This window comes from Mastigoproctus giganteus, chromosome 7, assembly GCF_048544385.1.
Source record: "Mastigoproctus giganteus isolate SK-2022 chromosome 7, ASM4854438v1, whole genome shotgun sequence".
Taxonomy (NCBI): Eukaryota; Metazoa; Arthropoda; class Arachnida; order Uropygi; family Thelyphonidae; genus Mastigoproctus; species Mastigoproctus giganteus.
In genome coordinates this window covers 141387268-141412397 of record NC_143581.1, presented here as the reverse complement: position 1 = coordinate 141412397, position 25130 = coordinate 141387268, and the positions used below count along the sequence as shown (strand labels likewise).

The following is a 25130-nucleotide window of genomic DNA, read 5'->3' as shown; positions in this document are numbered from 1 at the left end:
TATGGTAATTTGCATAAAATTTATTATTATGTGGTGTAAGCTGACTTGCTGGGTTTGTATTTGATTATTTATAAACATATCACTTATTTTTCTAGTGAGGAAACTCCAAAAAAAATCACATGTTGGAAATCCCAAAAGAAGCCAGTCAGTTATTCACCTTCTATATTAGGTATGACTTGCAGACTAATGGTTAAATTGTATATCTAACAAAAAGGCCAGCATAACAGTATTGACAGTATTTAAATGTTTTAAAGTTTCCTTAGTCAGTGTTTTTGTTTGCTACTGTTTTTTTTTTTTTTTTTGTTATTACTTTACCACTTCATATTTTGCCAACTAAATTTACTTTTCAAATATTTAGATGTGATTGTGTAACAGATTTAATAGATTATAATCATATCATCATTATAGATATACAGTGAAACTTCCCTTTAACGGACAGCCATGGGGAACGAGAATGTGTCCGTTATAGAGAAGTGTCCGCTAACAAGACGTCTGAGGGAGAAAAAGAAAGAAAAATCGTTAAACGTTTAATCTAAAATTAAATTAAATTATATACAGATTTTGCCCAATATTTTTGTAAATAATATACATACAATTGTGCTATTCATATTATGACTTTATCTTAAGAAAAATACATACAGTAATCACTTATTTTCTTCTGCACCTTCTTCTGGCTGATAATTTTGTTTTCAACATTTGTTTGGAGTGAAGAAACCATCAAAAGTCCTTCAGTATCTTCTTCAGCGCCAAAAAACATTTTTAAACGATTGATTTGTATGAGCGCTTCTTCTATTTTCATCGGTGGTTCGTTGTTAATATGTTCTCCGACAGAATGACCTCCTTCCATTTCTTCATCCTCATGAGGAACTTCTTGAAAAATATCGATGATAATGTCATTGATATCTAGAGCACCGTCTTCTGTAGTGAGGTTCGAGTCTATATCTTTGTAGCCAGGGTCACTTGTAGCGGAAGTATCATACATTATCAATAGATGTTGAAGTTCTTGTTCTTCTTGGTGCTCCACATTGCTGTTCACAACTTCAATTTTTGCGTTTGAGAAGCCAGACTTTACAAAACAGTTCACGACAATTTGTTTTCTAATTGCGTTTACTGAAGAGGAAATCCATTGAATCGCATCTAGGATGCTGAGTTTCTTTGCAAGGCCACTCGCACATGTTACATCGTTCATGTTTGCAATGAGATGTCTTAAAACACGTTTTCTGTAGTGAAGTTTAAAATTTTTTATTATCCCTTGATCCAAGGGCTGACACTCTGCAGATGTGTTTGGTAGCAGAAAAACGATTTGAATGATACAATTCAATGTGCGGGTGAGATGCAGCATTAGCCATGAAAATAATAATTTTTCTGTTTTGACGAATCATGTTTTGGTTAAAGTGACTTATCCATTCGCTCATGATATCTTGTGTCATCCACACTTTTTTATTAGACTTCCAGTCAACATTCAAAAGATTCAACTTTATGCCCTTGAAACAACGAGGATTTTGTGGTTTTCCTATAACAAGAGGTTGTTCAAAGTCTCCCAGCATATTTGTACATAATAGTACAGTCAAGCGTTCCTTAGAAATTTTTCCGTCCTGGCACTTTTCGTTTTTTAGACTCATTGTTTTTTCAGGAAGAGCTTTAAAAAACAACCCTGTTTCGTCACAGTTGTAAATATCCTTAGCTTCAAAATCACTACAAATTTGACGGTCCACTCTGTTACAACCCCAGTATCAACAGATCCACCTTCACCACTTACGGTTTTCCAAGAAATTTTATGCCGAGTTTTGAACTTGTCTAGCCATCCCACAGAAGCTTTGAACTCATTTACTCCCATAGATTTCGCAACCCCCAAAGCCTTTTCCTAATAATAGGCCCATTAATGGGAATTTTTTTAGCACGTGCGCGACAAAACCATTCATACGTAACATTGTCAATTTGAAGTCCAACAGTTTTCAGGAATGATTTTTGAACCTGATCATTTCCGTGTTGCCGAAATTGTTTGAGCAGTTCATTTTTTTTATTTAGGATGTCGCTTACCTGCGTCTTCCTGATTTGAATTTTGCAGCGAGATTGTGAACACTATTTTTTTGCCAATCATACGCATTAATGAGTTCGATTTTATCTTTTAAAGTTAAATGTTTACTAGAAGACATTGTGCACTTCACACGACACTGAACAAAACTGAAAACTGAAACTCAAAAGACGAAAGGGCGCCCAAATTCCCCCCTCCCCACGCACACACTGAATTCATCAGAAGTTTTACACGTGCTTTAAAATTCTTGAAAAAGGGTTTAGAACCGCGACGTAAACCTTGATAAAATTCAGAGAATCGGAAATAGAAAATAAACACACGATTGAGGCAATATGTGTAAGAAACGTTCCTAGAAAAAGGGCCATGAGCTCGCCCGCTGTCCGTTATGGGGAGATCAAATTAAGTGCTAATCTAAACGAAACTGTGCAGATTGCCTGTCTGCATCTGTTACAGAGAATGCCCGCTAGACAGAAGCTGAAAACACATTAAAACCAATAGAGGAGAGTTGGGGAATTTGAAAATGTCCGTTGTAGAGAGATGTCCGTTAAAGAGAAATGTCCGTTAGGAGAAGTTTCACTGTATGTGGATATTTATTTTCATAAAAGGCATTTTATTATTGCCTTTCCATAATAACCTTGTTGACTGCAATTTAATACCTTAAATTTGTTCATTAACAAAAGTTTTTGAAGTTTCAGAAAAAATGTTAATTATTTGAATATGTTTTTTGCTCAGTTTTAATTCCTTGGTTATTTATTTATTTTTTTAAATTTGAAAATGATTCGCATCTCCATATTCAGTTTCCATCCTGAGGACACTTTAGTCCCCTCTAGTGAGATAGGTTGCTTTTTGGCTGTCTAGGTTTAGGCTTATATCTGTGTTAGAGTGAACAGCATTAGCCACAAGTTGACCTGAATTGCTGATATCATTTAATGCAAATAGAATAATCAAAAAAGGTTAATATGCTATTTGTATTAAATGATTCGAGACCAGTAAGCCTCAAAACAGATGTCACAATAGCATCAAGAAGCTCAGGTTGCTGGTCTCATCAGACAGTGTGTATCCTTGTTAGTGTACTTGTGCCAATCTTAAATAATGTATTGAATCTAAGTAAATATCCCAGCTGCACATGAAAGACTTTCAATTAAACACATAACAAAGGTTGTATTTATAGGTAGTTCTCGACTTTACGTGTTAATTTGTTCCTAGCACGTGCTTGTAAAGCAAACTCGTAAAGTGGGAATTAAATCACATAGACATAATGTTAAAAATAGAGGTTACATTCTCAACAATGAAAGAAATTAATTAGCTAATTAGTTCATGTTTAAACAATGATTGATTTATCCAAAGAAATTAAAATGTAGCCTGTAAAATCAAGCAAATTATAATAATAGAGAAATTATTTATTAGCATTACCATTAGTAGAGGTATTTGATGCAAGAAAGCAAGCTTATGCAGCATCAGCCAAAAAAAAAAAAAAAAAAAAAACCCCACTTCCACTTCACCCCTCTGTTCGTTCAAAATACCTGTCTAGCTGAGCCTTAAACTTATTTAGGCTATCAACCTCCACAACAAGGGATGGAAGTCTGTTCCACCAACCAACCACCCGCTGGCTAAAGGCAAATTTCCGCACGTCTATCCTACATCTGTCTTTCCTCAATTTGAATTTATGCCCTCTCAGGTGATTATTCTGAGCTAGAGGAAGAATCCCATCAGCATTGATGGGATTCTTCTTGACTTACAAACTTTATGACTTACAAATGTTAAAGAATGTTTATTCTCCATCATCATCGACTAAATGCACACTCGTTGATCACTCATTATTGGCTCGGCACTCGTTGGTTTGTTGCACAAGGAGTTGTCTTCCTCAGAAATGCTTCAAGAGGCATTTGTTTCTAAGATATGTTCTATTTCCTTTATAAATTTCAATAGATGCAGAAGCATTTTTTAATGGAATGCACAAATTGCAACTATTGAAGATTTTATACGATTGAAGATTTCAGTAAAGGGGAAACACGTTTCACCATAATAACGCAAAAAACCACACAGTTCCAGCTATCAGTATTTTAGCAAGTGCAATAACATCGAGTTTACTACCTGTTTATAATTGCTTGCAGTAACAGAAAAGCCCAATAAACTGGAAAGTGCCAATTGTTTTTATTGTTTTATGGTCATAATCTCCAGAAATGTGCTTTAGAAAAATGTCACAAAGGCTTTCAAAATTGGTTCTTATAACAGAACATGATAACGATGAAAGTGTAGTGCATTTTAGTGGTTTGAGTTGGTAATAACTAATACAATTTGCACTATAATAATGACTTTTAGATAGTTATATAGCAAAAATTTCAACTTCCAAGGTCATGGAACGAATTATCAATAAACAATGTGTTATTGGGTTCACATTACAGTATTTTCACGATACGATGGTGTCTCTGGAACGGATTAATATCATAAAGCTGGTACACTGTATTGTATAGCTATGCGCATGGTTTGAAATGTCTGGGGAGGTTAATTATACAGTCTGTCATTAAATTTTTTGAACAGTGTGGACAGGCTGCTAGTACAACTCACGGGGCTCTGTCAATGATATGCAGGAACTTTTTTTCAGCAGGGAGAAGGATGTGATTGTTCTGTTATATAAGGCAGTGGTTAGGCAACGTCTTCCAGTACTACACATGACTATGAAAGTCTCATTTTAGGAAAAATATGGATCTGTTGAACAGGTTCAGAGAAGAACAACAAGATTAACCAAGGACACAAAAGTATACTCTCACCATAAAAGACTTCAGGTCTGCAAATTTCAGAACCTGGAAACGTGCTTGTAAAGAGACATGATTGAAACATTTAAGGCCTTAAATTGATTGAGGGTTTTAAATGCATATGGTATCCTAACTGTTGCTTGGATATCATATGCATTTAAAATATAAAGGGACATCAATTGAAAAAGGATGGTTGTAGGTAGGCAAAAATACCAGTACTAATGTCATGAAATGGGAGCATAAAGGCAATCATCAAATTTTTGACAAAAGTTATTCTTGCATGAAAGCTGCATATGTTGCTATATCCCCTTGCAATTATCACAAAATTTTGGTGTAAATGTTAGAGGACAACAAATAAGAGACAACTCCAGAGATATGCTAAAATTGAAGACCTGGTTATACGTGATAGATGTGTTGATTGTCAGAGAATGTAATATTTCTGAGGGGTTAGTACCGACTGTCCTGGAAATGTGGCCAAGTCAAAAGTGTGTTTTTCAGGGTGCCAAGAATGCTTATACCTCTTCAGAAACAGTGCGGGGCTCAAATTTGTGAGAAAAATTTACACATATATGATGCAGGTTTGTAAGAATTGAAACAGGCGATGAAATGTTGTGGAGTCATCACTGGGATCGAGAAACAAAACAGGAGTCCATGCAGTGGAAACACTATGAGTCACCACTGCTTACTCTCCACTAGGAAGATCATGACCACAGTTTTTGGGACGTGGAAGGAATTCTTTTGATAGACCACATTCACGCAAGGAAACAGTCACTGGAGATACTTATGTTACTATTCTCAAAAATAAATAAAGGGACAGAGAAGAGAGAAAATTGACACAAAGTTATCTTGCTGCATTATGACAAATCTCCTGTACACAGTTCCCGATTATTTTTTCTTCAGTAATTTGAAGAAACCTAAATAGGCATTGATTTTAAAGTGATGGCATTCTCAAGGAAGCAGTATAGCCTTTACTGAAAAAAAAAAAAACTTTTTTTTTTCGAGGTATTTCCTCTGCTTTTTTTAATGCATGCCCTCAAATTGAAGGCTATGTATTGAACCAAGGGGATATAGACACACATACATATTGAGAAAATTTTTTAAAAACTTTTGGCCTTGTTGTTTCTTTATTACTGAGGCAGATAACATTTTGAGGGACTCTCATGTGAACAAACTTGAAATGTACATGTATGAACATACTTGAAAAAGGAATTGTCTATGTTAATTGAAGAATAAACGACACTTATTTCATTAATTCTTAGATCTTCATTTTGAATAACAGCCTAAAGGAACCTCACAAAAAAATTAAAAGATAATCACATAAAGAAATTAAAAAACTAAAGTTTTATTTTCTAGATGTGTGATATCCCTCTGGGCTATTGTTCAAAATTTGGAATAATGAATAATAAAATAATAAAAGTAATAATAAAAAAAAGTTAGCTTTAAAAGTAACAGTGAAAGTTATTTGATTACTTTCATGTTATTGATTAAAATTGAACTCATATTTAGAATTTCTGCAAGCAGCCCTCAGCAGTCTGGTTTTGAAAGTGAACTGGCATGGAAACTTCACAAGAATAATTAAGATTGGTGCATATTGAAATTATGATTTGACACGAGCTTTGCATAATGTGTTTTAACCTTTGAACTGAAGGTGATTAACCAGCAGTCATTTAAAGAGTGATACACTTCATTTTCTGTGTTTTGATATACTCCTTTGCTGTTTTTCAGTCTGGGAGATGCTGAAGATGAATTTGGAGGCAACATTTGCATTCCCAAAAAAAAAAAAAAAAATATATATATATATATATATATATATATACACAGTCGAACTTGGTTATAATGAGCATTAAGGGACTGACAAAATTTCCTCATTATAACTGTTACTCACTATATCTGTGATGGTTAAATCTGCCTCCTATTTTTTTTTAATTCTCAATAACTTGATTCAAAAAACAAAAGACATATTAGAGATAAAAAATAATGTGGTTTTTATTTTATTTTGTATTCAGCTTTTAAATTGATCCAGCTAACCGTTGTTACATACTAAATCGTCGTGTTCAAATTGTTTAGCAAATTTTTTCGCTTGAGCCTCCCAGATCTGATCGTCTATTGAAAATCCAGCACTTCTTTGTGTAGTGAACAATTGAAGCAATGCTTGATCGGCATTTGTAACCTTGCAATTTCTGATTTTTTTTTATTTTTTTATCGGGAATCTTAGAAGTCCTGAAATGCATACAAAGTTCTTAGACGTCCCGTTGACAAAATTCTTAGAAGTCCGAAAATAAATTTATGGTTCAGTGAATAAAAGACAATCTGTAAATAGGGTAATGTCACGAGCAGAACGTGAATGCACTATTGTATAGCCCCATCCCTGAAAGGACAAGGTCATAAACCAGCCATTAATCCAATGTGGGTGGTCACAAAAGCTAAGTCGCCCTTTTCATTTTTGTCTATTCCAAGAATTGGGGTTTTTCGACCCCGAGCAATTAAGAATGCTTGCATAGTTACCAAAATTTGTACGGTATATCTGCGTAGTACGCTCATTATAACAGTGAGTAATTGTATGGGAATACGTGTAAATTAAAATCATTATGGCTCTTTGCTTGTTACAGCCGTGATCTCGTTATTTCCGTGCTATAACTGAGTTCAACTGCATATATATATATAGTACAGGCAGTTCTCGTTTTACGATACGAGTTCCCGGGTTTACAAGTTTTTTTTTTTTTTTTTCAAGTATCGAAAATATGAACATTAATTGCAAAAAATGAATGTGAAACATTCATAAATACCACATTTCAAACCACGCACGCATAGCTATATACAATACAGTGTACCCCGATATTAATCGTGAAGATATCATAATGTGAACCCAATAACACATTGTTTTTTGGTAATTCATTCCATGACCTCGGAAGTTCAAATTCTTGCTATATAACTCCCTAAAAGGTCGTTTTTATAGTGTAAATTGTATTAGTTACCAATTCAAATCATTAAACGCATTACACTTTCATCGTTATCATATGTTATAAGAACCAATTTTGAATGGCTTTGTGATATTTTTCTAAAGCACATTTCTGGAAGTCACGACCATGAAACAATAAAAACAATTTGCACTTTCCGGTTTATTGGGCTTTTCTGTTACTGCAAGCAGTTATAAACGGGTAGTAAACTCGATGTTATCGCATTTGTGAAAATACCAATAGCTGGAATTGTGTGGATTTTTTGTTATTATGGTGAAATGTGTTTGCCCTTTACTGAAATCTTCAATCGTATAAAAAACAAATTTTCAGAATCTTCTTTTCATTCCTTTGTTTTTTTTTTTTTTTTTTTTTAAGCTTCGTAAACTTGTTACTCTGCGCAAATCGTGTTAGTTGCAATTTGTGTGTTCCGTTAAAAAATGCTTATGCATGCTATTGAAATTTATAAAGAAAAGAGAAGATTATCTTGGAAATAAACACTTCTTGAAGTATTTCTGAAGAAGAGAACTCCTTGCGCAACAAACCGAGTGCCGAGCCAATAATGAGTGATCAACAAGTGTCCATTTAGTCGATAATGATGAAGAATAAACATTCTTTAACATTTGTAAGTCATAAATAATTTCTCTATTATTATAATTTGCTTGATTTTACAGGCTACATTTCATTTCTTTGGATAAATCAATCATTGTTTAAATAAACTAATTAGCTAACTAATTTCATTGTTGAGAACGTAACCCCTATTTTTAACATTGTCTATGGGAAAAAAATTCCCGCTTTACGAGCGCGTGCTAGGTACGAATTAACTCCTAAAGTTGAGAACTACCTCTATATAAAAGGAAAAGGAAGAAAGTGACAAAGGTAAGAATGTTTCGTGGATCAGAGTCACTGCTAGACAGAAAAAAACCCAAAGACCATAATGAATATAAGTAATAGAATGAAGAGATACAGGAAAAGAGCAAAGAAGTATATGGGGAAAAAAGTAAAAAACCGTAAGAAATCACAATATACATTTAAAAAAAATACATATAAAAATAGAACAATATATTGTCATATAATGCACAACCCTGGTGTCATTATCAATAGTCAATCACCAAGATTACATGAAAATACAACAGTATATGTTTCTGACGTAAAGCACATGCCAAGAAATAATGGTAAAGGATTAAAAATTTTTTAGCCAATTAGAATAAATTTATGAGGTAAAGGCCAAAAAAGGAATATATATGCAGGACGATACAAGTATTAGATATGCTTTATGGTTGACTCAACGGAGGGACAAAAAGTAAAAGCAGGAAAAAAAATCACAACGTTCAGCAACTAAAATACTAAAATGAAACTAAAACTTACAACAGAAATATAGGAAATATAGACTGCAATAGAGATCTCAAGCAGTTGATACAAAAAAAAAAAAAAAAAAAAAAAAAAAAAAAACGAAAGTGTTAAATTCATGATTAAAAAAAGCCCAGAAAAGTAAAGGAAATAAATAATGCACAGAGTAGGAGAAAAAAAAATTGACTATACACTTTCAATTATTATTATATTTTATTTTATTTTTTATTTTTATTGTATCTGCTGCTTGTGGTCTCTATTATCTTCTACACTTCATGTATTTCTGCCGTATTGTTTTGGTTTCATTTTAGTTTGCTGTCTGTTTCCATGATTCTTTTTATGCTTATTCTTTTTGTTCCTCTATTGAGTCAGCAGTAAATCACATGTCTAATAATCCTCCTGCATATATATATTCCTTTTTGATCTTAACCTCATAAATTTATTAAATTTACTAAAATATTTTTAATCCTTTGTTTTACCTTTATTTCTTGGCATGTGCTTTGTGTCAGAAACATAACAATTTTCAACATATTTTCAATATACTGGTGTTCAAAGAAAGTGCATCACCTAGGAATTTCACATTTCTAACCCTTTTTCAAACCCTTTTCTCGATGGTATGTTACATTAATGACTAGCATCACAAATAGAAATATAAACAAAAGATATTTATCAATAGTTAAGGCAAAGCTAAATAATATTTGACAGGTGCTCTCAAAATATTCCAAAATGAGCGGCCCTGGGTGCCAAGCAAATTGTGACCAGGTGATTATCTGTGTGATCTTTCAGTAAGTGATCTTCGTAAAGCGACTAGTAGTTCTTTTTAAGTTCCAGCATTTTCAAAAAACTTTATTTCATAGATGCTCTTTTACCAAAAAGTTTTTGTAGAGAGTCAGGAAGGAAATCCACCTTTCTTTTATATTTTTCTTATCCTTTCTAACCTCCACTTGGTCACACCAGGCACTGCTCCTGCCTCCCCTTGCCGGGGTCAGAAACCTTGGCAGAAAAGTTGAACTTCCAAGGGCTAAAAGGAGCAAAATGTGGTTCCATCTTTAGAGCCAAAAAGATCTCAGCCACAAACTGAAACTGATTATGACATATCACAACCCAAGAGGTTGAAAACAAATTCTCCAACAACAGAGTGTCCTGCATTTCTAATTTTCATTCACTTTCAGAACAACCTCTCGGTAAATTATCTCCTTTCCTCATCCAGAAACACCTGGAGAGTATTGCAGGATCTCCTGAGACTGTGAAGAGGCTGCAATCTGGAGACCTACTATTAGAAACGGCAGACCGTAGACATTCTGAGAAACTCTTACTAATTTCAAATTTTGCTGGGATACCAGTTAAAGTTATCTCCCCATGCTACCCTAAATACATCTAAGGGTGTTATCCAGCTGGGATCTGTTGAACATGATGCAGGAAGAAATAACTCAAGAGCTTCAAGATCAAAATGTTATTGCAGCAAAAAAGAATCATGATTAGAAGAAAAGATAACCTTACACCTACCAAGAATATTATCCTTATGTTTAATTCCCTAAACCTACTGTCATCAGTAAATGCTGGTTATCTACTTTGCCGTGTTCGTTCCTGTGCATCCAGTCCCTTGAGATGTTACAAGTGCTAAAAGTATGGCCACTCTCAGACGACATGCAGAGGAAACCCAGTATATCCCAACTGTGGATCTTCTGATCATGCTCAATCTGAATGTTTGGCGACAGAGAAAACATTCAGATTGAGTGTGAATCTGAGTGTTTGGCGACAGAGAAAACTTGTCCCAACTGCAAAGGCAACCATCCTGCCTATTCCAACACGTGTGACAGATGGAAAATTGAGAAAAAAATTGTTAAATATAAGGTTGAGAACAAGGTAAGCTATCAAGAAGCCAGGAAAATAATTGCTCCTACTATGCCTATATCTATCATCTATTCCAGTATTACATAAAAACAACAAACAGTGCCCACCCAAACTGATGTTACCGTCCCCTCAAATATATCAATATCTGGCTGTGCTCGAGCTGTCCCCTCTCAGCAACAGTCCAATATCCCTAAGCACTCAGAAAAGGCATGTAACACTCCTCTTACAATACCAGTGACTTCTCCTTCCCCACCAGTGATTGCTACTGCATCACATAGTAAAAGTTACAATTCAAAAAAAAAATATCCAAGACACCTCCACGGATACTAATTACTAATCCAACCAGGAAGACCCGATTTTAGAAATGTATGTGGTGGAAGAAATGGACACTGTTTGGCCTATATTTCCAAAAAAAGACAAATCAAAGTCCGACTGACATAAAACTGCCATATTGAAAAAGCAGTCAGATACAGCTCCTTGTACTCATCTCAAGTAATGCCTTATATTTTACAGTGGAATTATAGAGGACTTCACAGCAACGTCGATGATATCCATGACCTTATTCATCGCTCAAGTGGGTTTCTGCTTACAAGAAACCTATTTAACTTCCCAAATTTCCACCTGTATAAAGAACTACTCTATATATCGAAAAGATCGCATACATCAAATGCTGCCCGTGATTGTGTGGTCATCTTGATCAACTTGCAGATCCCAGCGAAGCAAATTGTTCTTCAAACAGAAATTGAAGTTGTTGCTGTATGTTTCATTACTCAGATTGCGATAACACTAGTTTCAATCTATCTTCCACCAAATCATACCTTCTCTTACCAAGATCTGGAAAACCTACTGCAGTTACCTTTCCCTGTCTGTCTGTTTGGGGATTTCAATGGTCACCATCCTTTATGGGGATCTTCTAAATTAGATACACATGGCCAACTGATTGAAACCTTTCTTGATAGGCAAAATCTTACCATTCTTAATACAGGTAAACCTACGCACATACAATTGCCAACTGGACAAACTTCTGCAATTGACCTTTCAATATGCTCCCCGGTACTGTTTTCAGTCATGGAATGGTCTGTTATGAATGATCTCACGGGCAGCAAACATTTCCTAATTATTTGTAATATGCTCACTGCACAACCACCATTAGCAAACCCTGCCGGAAATGGAAATTCTCTCGTGCCAGCTGGGTCAAATTTCAGTCAGCTATCACCATGGATGAGGAAATTATACGGTTACAGCCCATTGATGAGGTAACAGAATATATCACATCCCACTTATTATCAGCAGCTAAAAACTCTATTCCATTAATGAATCCTATGGCCCAGCGGCATTTTAACTACTGGTGAAATGAAGAATGCACGAAAGCAAAGTGGGAAAAAAAATAAAACGTGGAATTTATTTTGACGATCACCAATAACAGTTAATATCATTAACTATAAGAAACTAAGGGTAAGAGCATGTCTCATTCAAAAACAAGCCAAGAAGGATTCCTGGACTCGGCTTGTGTCCACTGTAAATAGAAACACTGACTGCAAATTAATATGGAAGAAAATTAGACAGCTTTCTGGTAAGTTTCCGACTATCCCTTCTACAATCCTTTCCTGGAATGGGCAAGAACTCTCTGCTCGTCTGACTATAGCAAATGCCTTGGGCAAAACCTTTGCTCAAGTCTCAGCAGCATCAAGCTATTCCCAGAAATTCCAGAAAATCAAGAACATCACTGAACAGTGACCCATAAACTTTTGCACCTCTCTAATCTTACCATATAACCAGCCTCTTCAATATTTGGAACTTATACAAGCCGTTAGAACAGCACGCAACAGTGCAGTAGGGCTTGATGGAATATATTACATCATGTTACAACACCTTAATGACAAACAATTGGAGCTGCTGCTGTTATTTTATAATCGAATATTTCTGGAAAACATCTATCCTACACCCCCTTGGCACCATGCCACAGTTTTGACCTTTTTGAAACCCAGTAAAAATCCCTCCAGTCCTTTTAGTTACCAGCCAATTTCCCTTTCCAGTTGTCTCGGTAAAATCCTTGAGAAAATGATCCACAGACAGTCGCCATAACCTAGTGGTCAGGCACGTGAGTGCATAAGTACATGTGCCTTGAGTGACCGGGGTTCAAGCCATGACTGCTGAATACGGTGCTGTTTCTTGTATTCTGTGTATCTCTGACCTCCTCTGACCGTTTGGTCGTCCCCGAGTATAAACAGAAAATTTATTTATTTAATAGTCAACATGGCTTTCACCAAAACAGGTCTGCCTTAGATCTCATGGTCAAGGCCGAGTCCACAATTCGCAATGCCTTTGTGAGAAATGAAACCTTGTTATGGTCTCCATTGACATAGAGAAGACATTTGATACTACCTGGTATCACGGCATTCTTAGAGACCTGCATGTCCTTGGTCTACGAGGCAACCTGCCTATGTTCATTAAGAACTTTTTATGGAGTTGTTTTATCAAATAAGATATTTTAACTCCCTTTCTACGACATTCTTGTAGGAAGGAGGAGTTCTGCAAGGGTCTGTACTGAGTGCAATCCTTTTTGCCCTTAGAATTGACTCCATTACAAAAGAACTTCCAAATACTGTTGAGGCTTAGCTTTATGCTGACGATCTCTCTCTTTCTTGCCATTCTCAGAACACGAGATCTATTGAACGTCAATTGCAGATATGACTAAATAAAATACAAAGGTGGGCAGTATTCAATGGCTATCATCTTTTACAACAGAAAACTGTTGCTATACATTTTTGCAATCAATGCAAATTACATACAGATCCCAAACTTCACATGTCAGACTTTACCATTCTGATTTGCCAACAACATCAGATTCTTGGGATCAACCCTTGATAAGAAGTTAAACTTTCTTGAACATATTAAATTCATACATAATACCTGTTTCAAAAAACTCGACACACTAAGAGCTTTATCCCCCCGTCTTGGGGAGCAGATTGTACCTCGTTGCTTTGACTATATAGAGCATTGATTAGATCATGTTTGGATTATGGTTCTCCAGTGTGCGATTCTGCCTGAAATAGTGTACTATGCTGGCTGGATCCTATACAATACAGTGCATTATGGATTGTACTTGGAGCCTTCAGGATATCTCCAACTCAGTCTATATATTGAAGCTCACGAACCCCCTTTGCACCTCCGCAGAAAAATGTTTTTACTGAAGTATGCAGCCAAAATAAAAAGTTGCTGTTTGCATCCTATTCACCTGTACCTCTTCAATCCTCAACTAAATAATCTCTACAGAAATAAACCTAATAAGATAAGGCCAGCAGGCCTTCAGCTTTTTGAAATACAGTAATACCCCGAAGTTACGCGATAGGTGGGTCCAACGAAAATCGCTTAAGTCGAATTCGCATAAGTCGGGGTACAACTTTGCATATAAATACATATAAATTTTGTTTAATTGGGACCAAGGACTAACAAAAACACTAGTTTAGAAGAAAAATATTTAATAAAATTGCAGTTATTTATACATATTAATACAAAATACATATTAAAAAAATAAATGAGTTACGTAAAAAAGTTATTTCAATGTTGATGGCTTCATAAAATCTAACAAATTCGTCTGATGATACAGCGCCTTCTTTTTTTCACGCAGAATTTCTTCGTAGCAAGTTAATTTTTTTATTCCTTGCTTTGTAGCTATAACGCGTTCTTTGTTGGAGTCTGTGTTCTAAAATATTTAAGCCCTTTTCAATTGAGCTGAGACCTTCTATCAAACTTGCGATTGTCATGTGCTTTTCTGGTGGAACTGGGTCTGATGTGTCGGATACTTCAGTGACGTTTTGCTCACGCATCTCTATGAGCTCATTCATTGTCAGCTCCTGACTATGTGAATCCAACAGCTCGTTGACATCATCACCATTGACTTCCAAATCTAATTGCCTGGCAAGATTAGCAACTTCTTCTATCACATGACTGACATGATCAGTTTCTGGCGTTGTTTCGTCTCGTTTTTGAAAAAAAATGAACAGTTTCTTCCAGAGACCATTCAATGTTTTTTTTGTGAATTTCATCCCAAGATTCTTCAATGATTCTTACGGCATCTAAAACATTGAATTGTTTCCAAAAGTCTTTAACAGATATCTCACTATTTTGTCTCATAGCTTCATTCAGATGTGCAAACGAATGCCTCGTGTAGTAAGCCTTGAATGTTTTGATGACTCCCTGGTCCATCGGTTGAAGCAAGATGGTTGTGTTTGGAGGCAAAAACACAACTTTCACATGTGGGTTGAAATTAATTAGGGTGGCAGGAGGGTGACTGGGTGCATTGTCAATAAGACGCATCACTTTAAATGGAATCTGTTTAGACTTGCAATAACGTTCGACTTCGGGTATGAAGTGGTGACCAAACCAGTCCTCAAAAACAGAAGCTGTCACCCAAGCTTTATGATTTGACTTCCAAATCACTGGTAAGCTAATTTTAGATATACACCAAACGAAAAAATCAAGAACCGCTTAACTCCGAGTTCGCATAAGTCGGGGTAGCGTAAGTCGGGGTATTACTATATCACAGAGTTGGAAAGTTCCTCTTCACAATAGTCAACAGGTAATGAATTACTTTCATCCACCTTGGACTCTCCCTGCTCAACTGAACTTTGATACCTATTTTCTTCAATGGGGTAAGAATCTCAAACTGACTGAGAGTCAAACTGACACTCAATCTAAAACAACTCTGTGCAAGTCATATTCAGAGCTATGTTGATTTCCTGCCAATATATACCAATGGGTCCAAATCTCAATCAGCCGTTGTGGCAGCAGCAGCAGTATTTTCCTCCACTATTATTTCAGCTTGCTTTCCACCTGAGTACAGCAAATTTTCTGCAGAACTACATGGAATAAAATTTGCTCTAGAAAATTTGAATCTTTACCCATCTTCAAAATATTTAATTTACACAGACTCCCTCAGCTCAATTAGAGCAAAGCAAAATACATCCTATAAGAATTACCCTGTTTTAAACCAAATCAGGAAGTTGCACTTGAAAATTGAACAACGTGAACAATTAGTGAACTTTTGTTGGATTCCGGCACATTCAGGGATAAAGGGGAATGAACTGGGGGATATATCGGCAAAAAATACCTCCACATTAGATTTAACCTCTGGCCATATTCTAGCCTCTGACCATGATATCATCATAAAAGCAGCATCCCTTGAACAGTGGAAAGAGCTATGGCACACCCAGACTAATAACAAACTTTTCCAGTTGAAACAGGAACCAAAATTTTGGCACTCAAGCATCCAGACAACTAGAAGGGAAGTAGTACTTGCACAGGCAAGAATAGTCATCTCATCTGATCCACCTCCATCTACTCACAGGTGATGATCCTCCTCAGTGTCCACACTGCTCAGTACATCTAACAGTCAAGCATATTCTTATTGACTGTACTGAATATCACCAGGACAGAACATCAGTCCTGCTTTCTCTAACTAAACTGCAAGGATCAATATCACTAGAGCATATTATTGGCAACCAGGCAAACATTAATGAACTTTTCTGTTTTCTGAATAAAATTGGAATATATCATCGCTTCTGAATAGTTTAAAAAAGGAAATTGAAATTCCTTCAATTCCGAATTATTTCCTAACACATCTCTATGGACAGGTGCACTATAGCCAGTGTAGCTTATGCACCATTAAACACCCCTAACACACATACTAAAATGTGCATTTGCAACCTTTATACAACAGTTTTGGTAAACAAGACAATTATGGCTCAAATGTGATCAGAAGCCCTCAATTTGCTTCATTTTATCATTTTAAATGGTTAACAAAATAAAAAGTTCACCAAGTGCAAACTAATATTCAGTTGAACTGCCTCTGGCCCTGATGACAGCAGCACACCGTCGAGGCATTGACAAGATCAATTTTTGAAGATAATTGACTGATAGTTCGTGGTTCCAAACACAAATTTTCGCTCCTCCTGAAGTTCACAAAGGATCTTTGGTTTCTTTCTGGCAACTGCAGATTCCACACAATGCCAACAGTTCTCTATAGGATTCAGGTCCGGGCTGTTTCCTGGGCAGCTAAGAGTTGTAATGGACCATTCTTCCAACCATTTTTTCACCAGTAACAAATGTAAACACATTACTTTCAAACCTCTAATGCAGAAATGAAGCTAAAGTATAACTACAGAAGTGCCTACTTACACTTTTCGTCCAATGACAAGGAGCAGAGTCGTCTTGAAAGATGAAGTTACTTGGCAGGTTGAAATAGTCGCTAATGGTTGGCAGCAATTTGCCTTCCAATATAGTCGGGCATTCATTGCATTTACGGAACCTTTTATAAACTACAGGTGACCTACTCTGCGATATGAAATGCACCCCCATATCATTTGGCTGGCAGGGAATTTCACTGCAGACACCATACAGTCTGGATGGTATTCTTCACCATGTCTACAGCGAATCATTTTAGCATTAGCATTAGTAGAGGCATTTGATGCAAGAAAGCAAGCTTATGCAGCATCGGCCAAAAAAAAAAAAAAAAAGTAACATAAATAAATAAAAATAACCACTTCCACATCACCCCTCTGTCCGTTCGAAATACCTGTCCAGCTGAGCCTTAAACTTATTTAGGCTATCAACTTCCACGACAAGGGATGGAAATCTGTTCCACCCACCAACCACCCACTGGCTAAAGGCAAATTTCCGCACATCTATCCTACATCTGTCTTTCCTCAATTTGAATTTATGCCCTCTCAGGTGATTATTCTGAGCAAGAGGAAGAATCCCATCAGCATTGAGCATGCTCAAACCATTCAAGGCTTTGTACACCTCTATCAGATCACCTCACTGGTGCCTAGTTTCCAGACACTGTAATTCGCAAAACTTAAGCCTTTCTCCGTAAGAGCACCCCTTTGTCCCATTCACCAATCTAGTTGCCCTTCTCTGTACTCGTTCCAGCAGCTCTACATCCTTCTTGAAATGAGGCCTCCAGGCCTGTATACAGTACTCTAGGTGTGGCCTGACCATTGCCTTATACAAGGGAATAATCACCTCCTTATCCCTGCTAGAAAAATTCCTGTATATCATTGACAATACTCCATGAGCTACTCTTCCAGCCCGTCTGCACTGCTCAGAGAACTTCATATCTGCCTACACAACCACCCCCAGGTCCCTTTCATTCTCTACCACTGTCAGTGTAGTACCACAGAGTTGATACGTTGCTCTGGGGTTGCTGTTTCCCATATGTAGTACTTTACATTTGTCAATGTTAAACTTCATTTGCCACCTCGAAGCCCATCTGCTCAACCTTTCCAAATCCTGTTGCAGCAGCATAGTGTCAGTAGTGTCCTTGACAACCCTGCCAACCTTCGTATCGTCTGCAAACTTGGACATTAAGCCTGATATACCATCATCAATATCATTTATAAATACAGAAAACAATAAAGGACCCAATACTGAACCCTGAGGGACTCCACTAATAACATTAGTCCACGATGAGCAGTGTCCATTGATTACCACTCTCTGTCTTCTCCCCCTCAACCACCCCTTTATCCATAGCAGCAATTTGCCTCCAATGCCACACTGCTCCAATTTGTGCAGCAGTCTTTCATGTGCAACAGTATCAAAAGCCTTTCTAAGATCCAAGTATATAATATCAAAGTTATTCCCTGCATCCAGTTCTTTTGTGACTGCATCATAGTATCCAATCAAATTGGTCAGGCAAGACTTACCCTTAACAAAACCATGCTGTGTCCTAGCTATAACTGAAGTCTTGTCTAGATGATCCTGCAGTGCTTCTTTCACCAGTGCCTCCATTAATTTTCCGGGAACAGAAGTTAAACTCACAGGTCTATAATTACTTGTGTCAGCCTTTGATCCCCCTTTGTGAATTGGGGTCACATTTGCACATCTCCAGTCCATGGGTACCTCCCCTGAGTCCAAGGAAGCTCTAATAATTATGGCTAAGGGTTTGCTTACCTCCTTTGCTGCCTCCTTTAATATAACTGGATAGATGCCATCCACCCCAGGTGCCTTTCTTGTGTTTATCTTCAACAGTTTCTCCTCCACTTTGCTCTCAGTTATTACAAGATTCTCTAGCTTACTGCTAGAGTTGAATACACCTCTGGCATTCCCCTCGCTGAATAACTCCTCATGTGTGAATGTCGATGCAAAATATTCATTTAGTTTGTTTGCTACCTGAGCAGGGTCATCAACAGTTGACCCATCGATCTCAAGTGGACCAATCTGGTTCATCCCCTTCCTTCTAGAGTTTACATAAGTAAAGAACTCTTTGCTGTTTTTCTTCGCATCCCTTGCCAAGGATCTCTCGTAATCTGCCTTCGCCTGCCTAACCTCCTTTGTAACTTGGTTACAGATCAACTTGTATCTATCATAGGCGTCTGTGTCACGTGTTAATTTGTATGTATCCCATGCATTTTTCTTCTCTGCCATATGCCTCATTAGTTCATCTGACAACCATTTAGGCCTAAACCTTGAACAATATTTCTTAGTTGGTATGTAAAGCCTAGTAGCTTCCACGATAAGTTCTTTGAATGCTTCCCATTTTGAATTTGCTGTTGGCAATATCATCAGTTGATCCCACTGTATAGAATTTAAATACTGTCTCAGTCCATTGTAGTCGCCTTTACGAAAGCAATACCCCTTCCCTTTACCCCTAATGGTAGTTACTTCTTTGAGTAACTCCCACTTCAGCACACTGTGATCACTGCCACCAAGCGGTTCATTTATCTGCAGATTCTTAATGCATGAAGAATCACTACTGATAATCAAATCCAGAGTATTACTCCCTCTAGTTGCCTCCCGAACATGCTGATGTAGAAAACAATCATCCAATAAATCCACAAAAGCCTTGCTACTGTGTGAGTGACCAGCCCCCAAATTCCAGTCAATATCTGGGAAATTAAAATCCCCCATTATAAGACTCTCTGATTTACTGGCCCACTCTATTTCTCCGAACAGTTTCTTATTATACTCATCAGAGTCATTAGGCCTATAGCACACTCCTACTCTCAATTTTGATCTCCCAATGCTTATGTCACACCAAACTGACTCGACACTGCACTGTCCAGCGATGTCGACTGGCTGCACTTCCTTGGATTTTATGTGTTTTTTAACTAATAGCATAACCCCTCCTCCCTTCCTATCCTGTCTATCCTTTCTGTAGACATTGTACTCCCCAAATTGCAGTTCTGCATTCCTTATATCTGTGTGACACCACGTCTCTGAAATCCCCACAATATCTGCCTTTGATGTTTTGAGCAATACCTCAAATTCATCAAATTTATTTACTAAACTCCTAGCATTGGTGTACACACAAGTATACATGCACCTGTTCTTTTTCTTAGCTACCCTAACACAACCCATGTGTTTACTTGTACCCCAATGATTCCCAGCAGTCTCTGAAATATCCTGCATCTTATTTTCCAGGCTGCGGCTCATTCCAATAGAAGCAGTGCAAGAATCACTTTCACCTCTGCCAGTGGCTACTGTTAATCTATTAGTCCTTGTTTCCCCCCAATCTAGCAGTTTTCCGACCCACCTAACATTGCCTCGATAGCATCAGCAAACATTCTTGCACCCTTCCTATTTAAGTGTATCCCATCCCTGTAGAAGCAGTCTCTCCTGTTAACAAGTACAGACCAGGCTGAAAAAAATTCTACCCCTTGAGCCCTGCACAATCTTTCCAGGGCCGAATTGATTGACAGGGCTCTCATCATATACTCCCTCCTATCGTGTCTGGGCAGAATTGCAGACACTTTCAATTTCAACCCTAATTCATGGCTTTTTTTCATCAGTGACCTGTACTTGTCAAGTAATTCCGCCGGTCTCCTACTCTTAATGTCATTAGTGCCAACGTGTACAACTATATCACCTTTTGTGCCCTTAAAAGTCTCCCATCAGAGCCATGCAGGTTGAGTTTCTTCTCATTCGAGAAAATAACTGACTTCCATTGCTCGGGAGTCCATTTGACATGCTCCTTACACCAAATTAATCGGGCCTTTTTTTCATTTTTTGTGTGAAGAGGGGGCTTCTTCTTAGGACGACAGGCTACAAGTCCATTTTTGAAGAGGTGTCTTCTGACTGTTACTGCACTTGCTACCACTCCTGTATGTTCTTCCCATTCTTTTTTCAGCTCAGACAAAGAAGCTTTATGGTTTTTAAAGCATAGGCACTTCAAAATGCGATCCTGTTTTGGTGTAGAGACTCATTTGCTTCCGGCTTTTTTTCTATCAGCAGAACCAGTATTCTTGAGTTTGGAAAGAAATCTACTCACTGTCGACATATTACAAGACACTCTATAAGCAATATGATGGGAAGAACATGCTTCCTCACATAAAGCAACAATAGCACTCTTTCTTTGTAGCGTCAACTGCACATAACTCGCCATCCTGAGACAAACAAGAAATGACTGCAACTCTGCAACTCTTGCAGAGTGTGCTTATATAGCTGAAAGTAACAGCCGATGCAATATTACATAACCTACGTGTGTCAGTCTTATCTGCTGCAATCTGTAAGAAATATTGCCATATACAGTAAACCCCTGCTATTTGCGGTCGCTGATTTAATGTAAAATGAAACCTGAAAAAATGTGAATTTTAAAGCGCCGTGAACATTTTCCGCCATAAAAAAAACATGGGCGTGGCTAAAATGATCTTTCCCGGTCAAAACAGCGCTCAGTGGGTGGGGGGAGAGGGGTGACAAAATCGCGAGCGTGGATGTTTCTCGCTAATCCTTGTTCAGTATGTGTTATGCGTTTGTCATGGAAGGTTTTGTCGTTTGCTTTTAATTTATATGCTTATAAATTGAATAAATTTATAAATTGGTATGCTTACAAAAGTGATAAATCTACCGTTTTGCAGTGTAAAACAGACTTTTCAAGTGTGTTAACGGAAGAAAGTGACTTTATTGTGGGACAAGTTCTTTCTAACCCGTACAAAAATATGGCTACGAATAATAAGGGAAATGTGAAAACATCAAAGGTGATGACATTAGCGAATAAAATTGAGTTATTAGACAAAATTTCTAATGGTGAAAGTTTCTCCTCAGTTGCAAAACATTATAAAATCAATGAGTCAATGGTATGATCAATCAAGAAATCGGAAGAAAAAATCCGCCGTAGTGTCTGTGAAAACGTGCTAATTGCTTCAAAAATTTGCTCTGTAACTCGTGATGTTAAATAAGAAAAAATGGAAAAGGCTTTAAATCTGTGGATAGAAGACCGAACTCAAAATAAAATCACTCATCAATAAGATCACTCATCATTCGTGAAAAGGCAAAACTCCTTTATCAACACTTGAGCGAAACTGGTGATAGCACTGGTGGGATAAGTTTTTTAGCTAGGAAAGATGCTGGGTGGAAATATTTGTTTGACATTTCTAATAAATATTATATTTAATATTAAATTGTTTCTTATTTTAATTTCGATGCCATATGCTTGCATTTCACTATGTACTGTCTATGTACATAGTCATATTACGAAGGTACATTTAATACATAGACAAAATTTTAGACTAGTTTTTCTTATATATTTCATACTTTGGAACGGAACCCCTTTATTACTATGGGGGCCATAACTCAGTATTCGCGTTTTCGGTATTCGCGGCATTTCTCAGGAACGTAACCCCCGCGAATAGCGGGGGTTTACTGTACTTAAGTTATTCGGACAACAATTGCAATTTTAAGGAGTGATTCACTTTCTTTGAACACCAGTGTATACCGTGATTTCTTTCATTCCTTTACTTTTTTTTTTCAATATACTTCTTCGCTCCTTTTTTGTATCTCTTTGTTCTGTTACTTATATTTCATATATAGTGGGTGGTTATAAAATAAGTTTCCCTATTCAGGAGACCCTAGTGTCAAAACGGTTAGAGATAGAGCTGTGAAAATTGGTGGGTATGTCATTTAGGGTATGGGGAAGGGATTTGTAGAAGAAAAAAAATTAGCTCAAATTTCTGCCACTAGGAAAGAAATTAGCACAGTAAAAATGAGATGGAATACTTAACTTAGGATTAGATTTTAATATCAGAACTCAGAAATCTACAGATATTGTTCTATATGCTTTTTGCCTCCTCCGTAGCCAGGTGGGCAGGAGCAGCAGTGTGTAGCACACGCTTCTTGATTAGACTGAAGTTCGAGCCCGTGACCACCGCATATCCCCGGAGCAATATGGCCTTAGCTGCTAATGCTCCTAAAACCCAAATAACAACAACAACTATATATGCTTTCCTTCACTTGAGACAACATTTTGAAAATGGAGGACTGCGTGCGACACATTTTCGCATATAATCTCATTTGGAATGTTGGCTACATGCTGTTTAATGCTTGATTTCAAATCAACAAGCATCTGTATGCTGCCACAGTAAACTCTTTCATAGCCAGAAATCACAGAGATTGAGTTCTGGTGATCGGGGCTGGTCAGAACTGCAGAAAATCTGTAGAAGTGATGCAATCGTTTTGGAATGTTGAATAGAGCGCAGTTCCTTCACTTGTTGACCAACATAGAGAGGGGCACTATCTTGCAGGAACACTATGGTCTCCAAGCATTGCCTTTTTTGCAGAGCGGGAATGTGATCTCTTAGAAGAGCACAGTACCATGCACTAGTTACTGTACACCTTATGGGGCCATGAGGTATAGACTCTTCAAAGAAAAATTGTCCGATTATAAACTGTGCTGTGAATCGACACCATACTGTAACGTATGGCCTTTGTAGTGGTCTTCATGCCCAGCAGATGGATGAGAAGTTCCCCATATTTGACAGTTTTGTGCATTCACAGCACCTTGAAGAGTGAAATGTGTGTGCCTTATCTGACCACAAGATCATTTGAACCCATATATCGTCAAGTTCCACACAGGCCAGAAATTGTAGATCAAAGTCTATTTGTTGTTGCCGATCACAAGACTTTGGTTCTTGCACTACATGAATCTTGTACGGGAACTAGCGTAAAATTATTCAAAGCACTTTATGTACAGTAGTCCAAGGAAGGTTCAAACTGAAGTTTAACCTTGACAAATGGAAAGTACTGCATATGGGTAGCAGTAACCCCAGAGTAACATATCATCTGTGTGGTACTACACTCGGGATGGTAGAGAATGAAAAAGACCTGGGGGTAATTGTGCAGTCAGATATGAAGTTTTCTGAGCAGTACAGACAGTCTGCAAGAGTAGCTAATGGTGTCTTGTCTTGCCTTATCCCTGCTAGAAAAATAGGAATTTTTCTAGCAGGGATAAGGAGGTGATTATCCCCTAGTATAAGGTAATAGTCAGGCCACACCTTGAGTACTGTATACAGGTCTGGAGGCCCCATTTTAGGAAAGATGTAGAGCTGCTTTAACGAGTACAGAGAAGGGTAACAAGATTGCTGAATGAAACAAAGAGTGGCTCTTACAAAGACTTATGTTCTGCAAATTGCAGTGTCTGGAGACTAAGCACTTGCGAGGTGATATGATTGAGGCTTTGAATGGTTTGAGCAAGCTCATTGCTGATGGGATTCTTCCTCTTGCTCAGATTAATCTCTTGCTCAAATTTGGTCCTTGAGGTTGTCACAGACATTCTCTCAGATATGCCAGACAAGCTGTTCCTCCTACCTGGGAGTCTAAAACGCTGATGGAACTGATATTCGGGTGACACTCAAGCCAAGTGGACCCAATTTCGGCGAAGTCCGGACGGTCTGTGACAGCCAAATCCTCTGCTTGCACCTTCACAATGATGGGAATGTTAGTAATCCTGGGTATAACCTCCATGCACAAGTACATGGTGAGTGACCACCCAGGTCTGAACCAACGTGAGCAGGGGTCGAAGTGTGGTGCCCACACCACATGGAGGAACTCTGCCCCTCTATGTTACCAGGCAGTACTAGGTGGCAGATGACTCATCAACCGGTGAAATACCGCCACTTTGCTTATTGGAGGCTTGAAGTGGTGGAACCCATGTTTAGTCTCTAGAGCTAAGTTCCGGTCAACCCTTCCCTATCTCTTCCATCATGCAGTATGATTGATGACTTTTGAGGATTATGACGAACGTCGTGGTGAGATCCAATATTCCTTACATTTCGAGGGTACATCTCTAAAACGGTGTTCGCAGGCCGGCCGCTAGTTAGTACACCGGACTGAACCTATTGGTAACTCTGTAGGAGGCTTCCGGATCAGCTAGTGTATAATATTGCTACCTCTACTCTGCCAGATAGT

At 37.5% G+C, this 25130-nt stretch overlaps 2 protein-coding genes across 2 annotated transcripts in view; one reads left to right on the top strand and one right to left on the bottom strand.

Moving 5' to 3' along the window:
- Nucleotides 1–25130, bottom strand: part of LOC150083234 (uncharacterized) — a 480979-nt gene that overhangs the window by 172642 nt on the left and 283207 nt on the right. The gene's annotated exons all lie outside the window — the stretch shown is intronic.
- LOC150083235 (uncharacterized) overlaps nucleotides 1–25130 on the top strand; it is a 242844-nt gene that overhangs the window by 123 nt on the left and 217591 nt on the right. The window contains exon 2 of the mRNA XM_090378444.1: nucleotides 96–169. Within this exon, the coding sequence (XP_090234570.1) occupies nucleotides 96–169 (74 nt within the window). The remainder of the gene's footprint in view (nucleotides 1–95; nucleotides 170–25130) is intronic.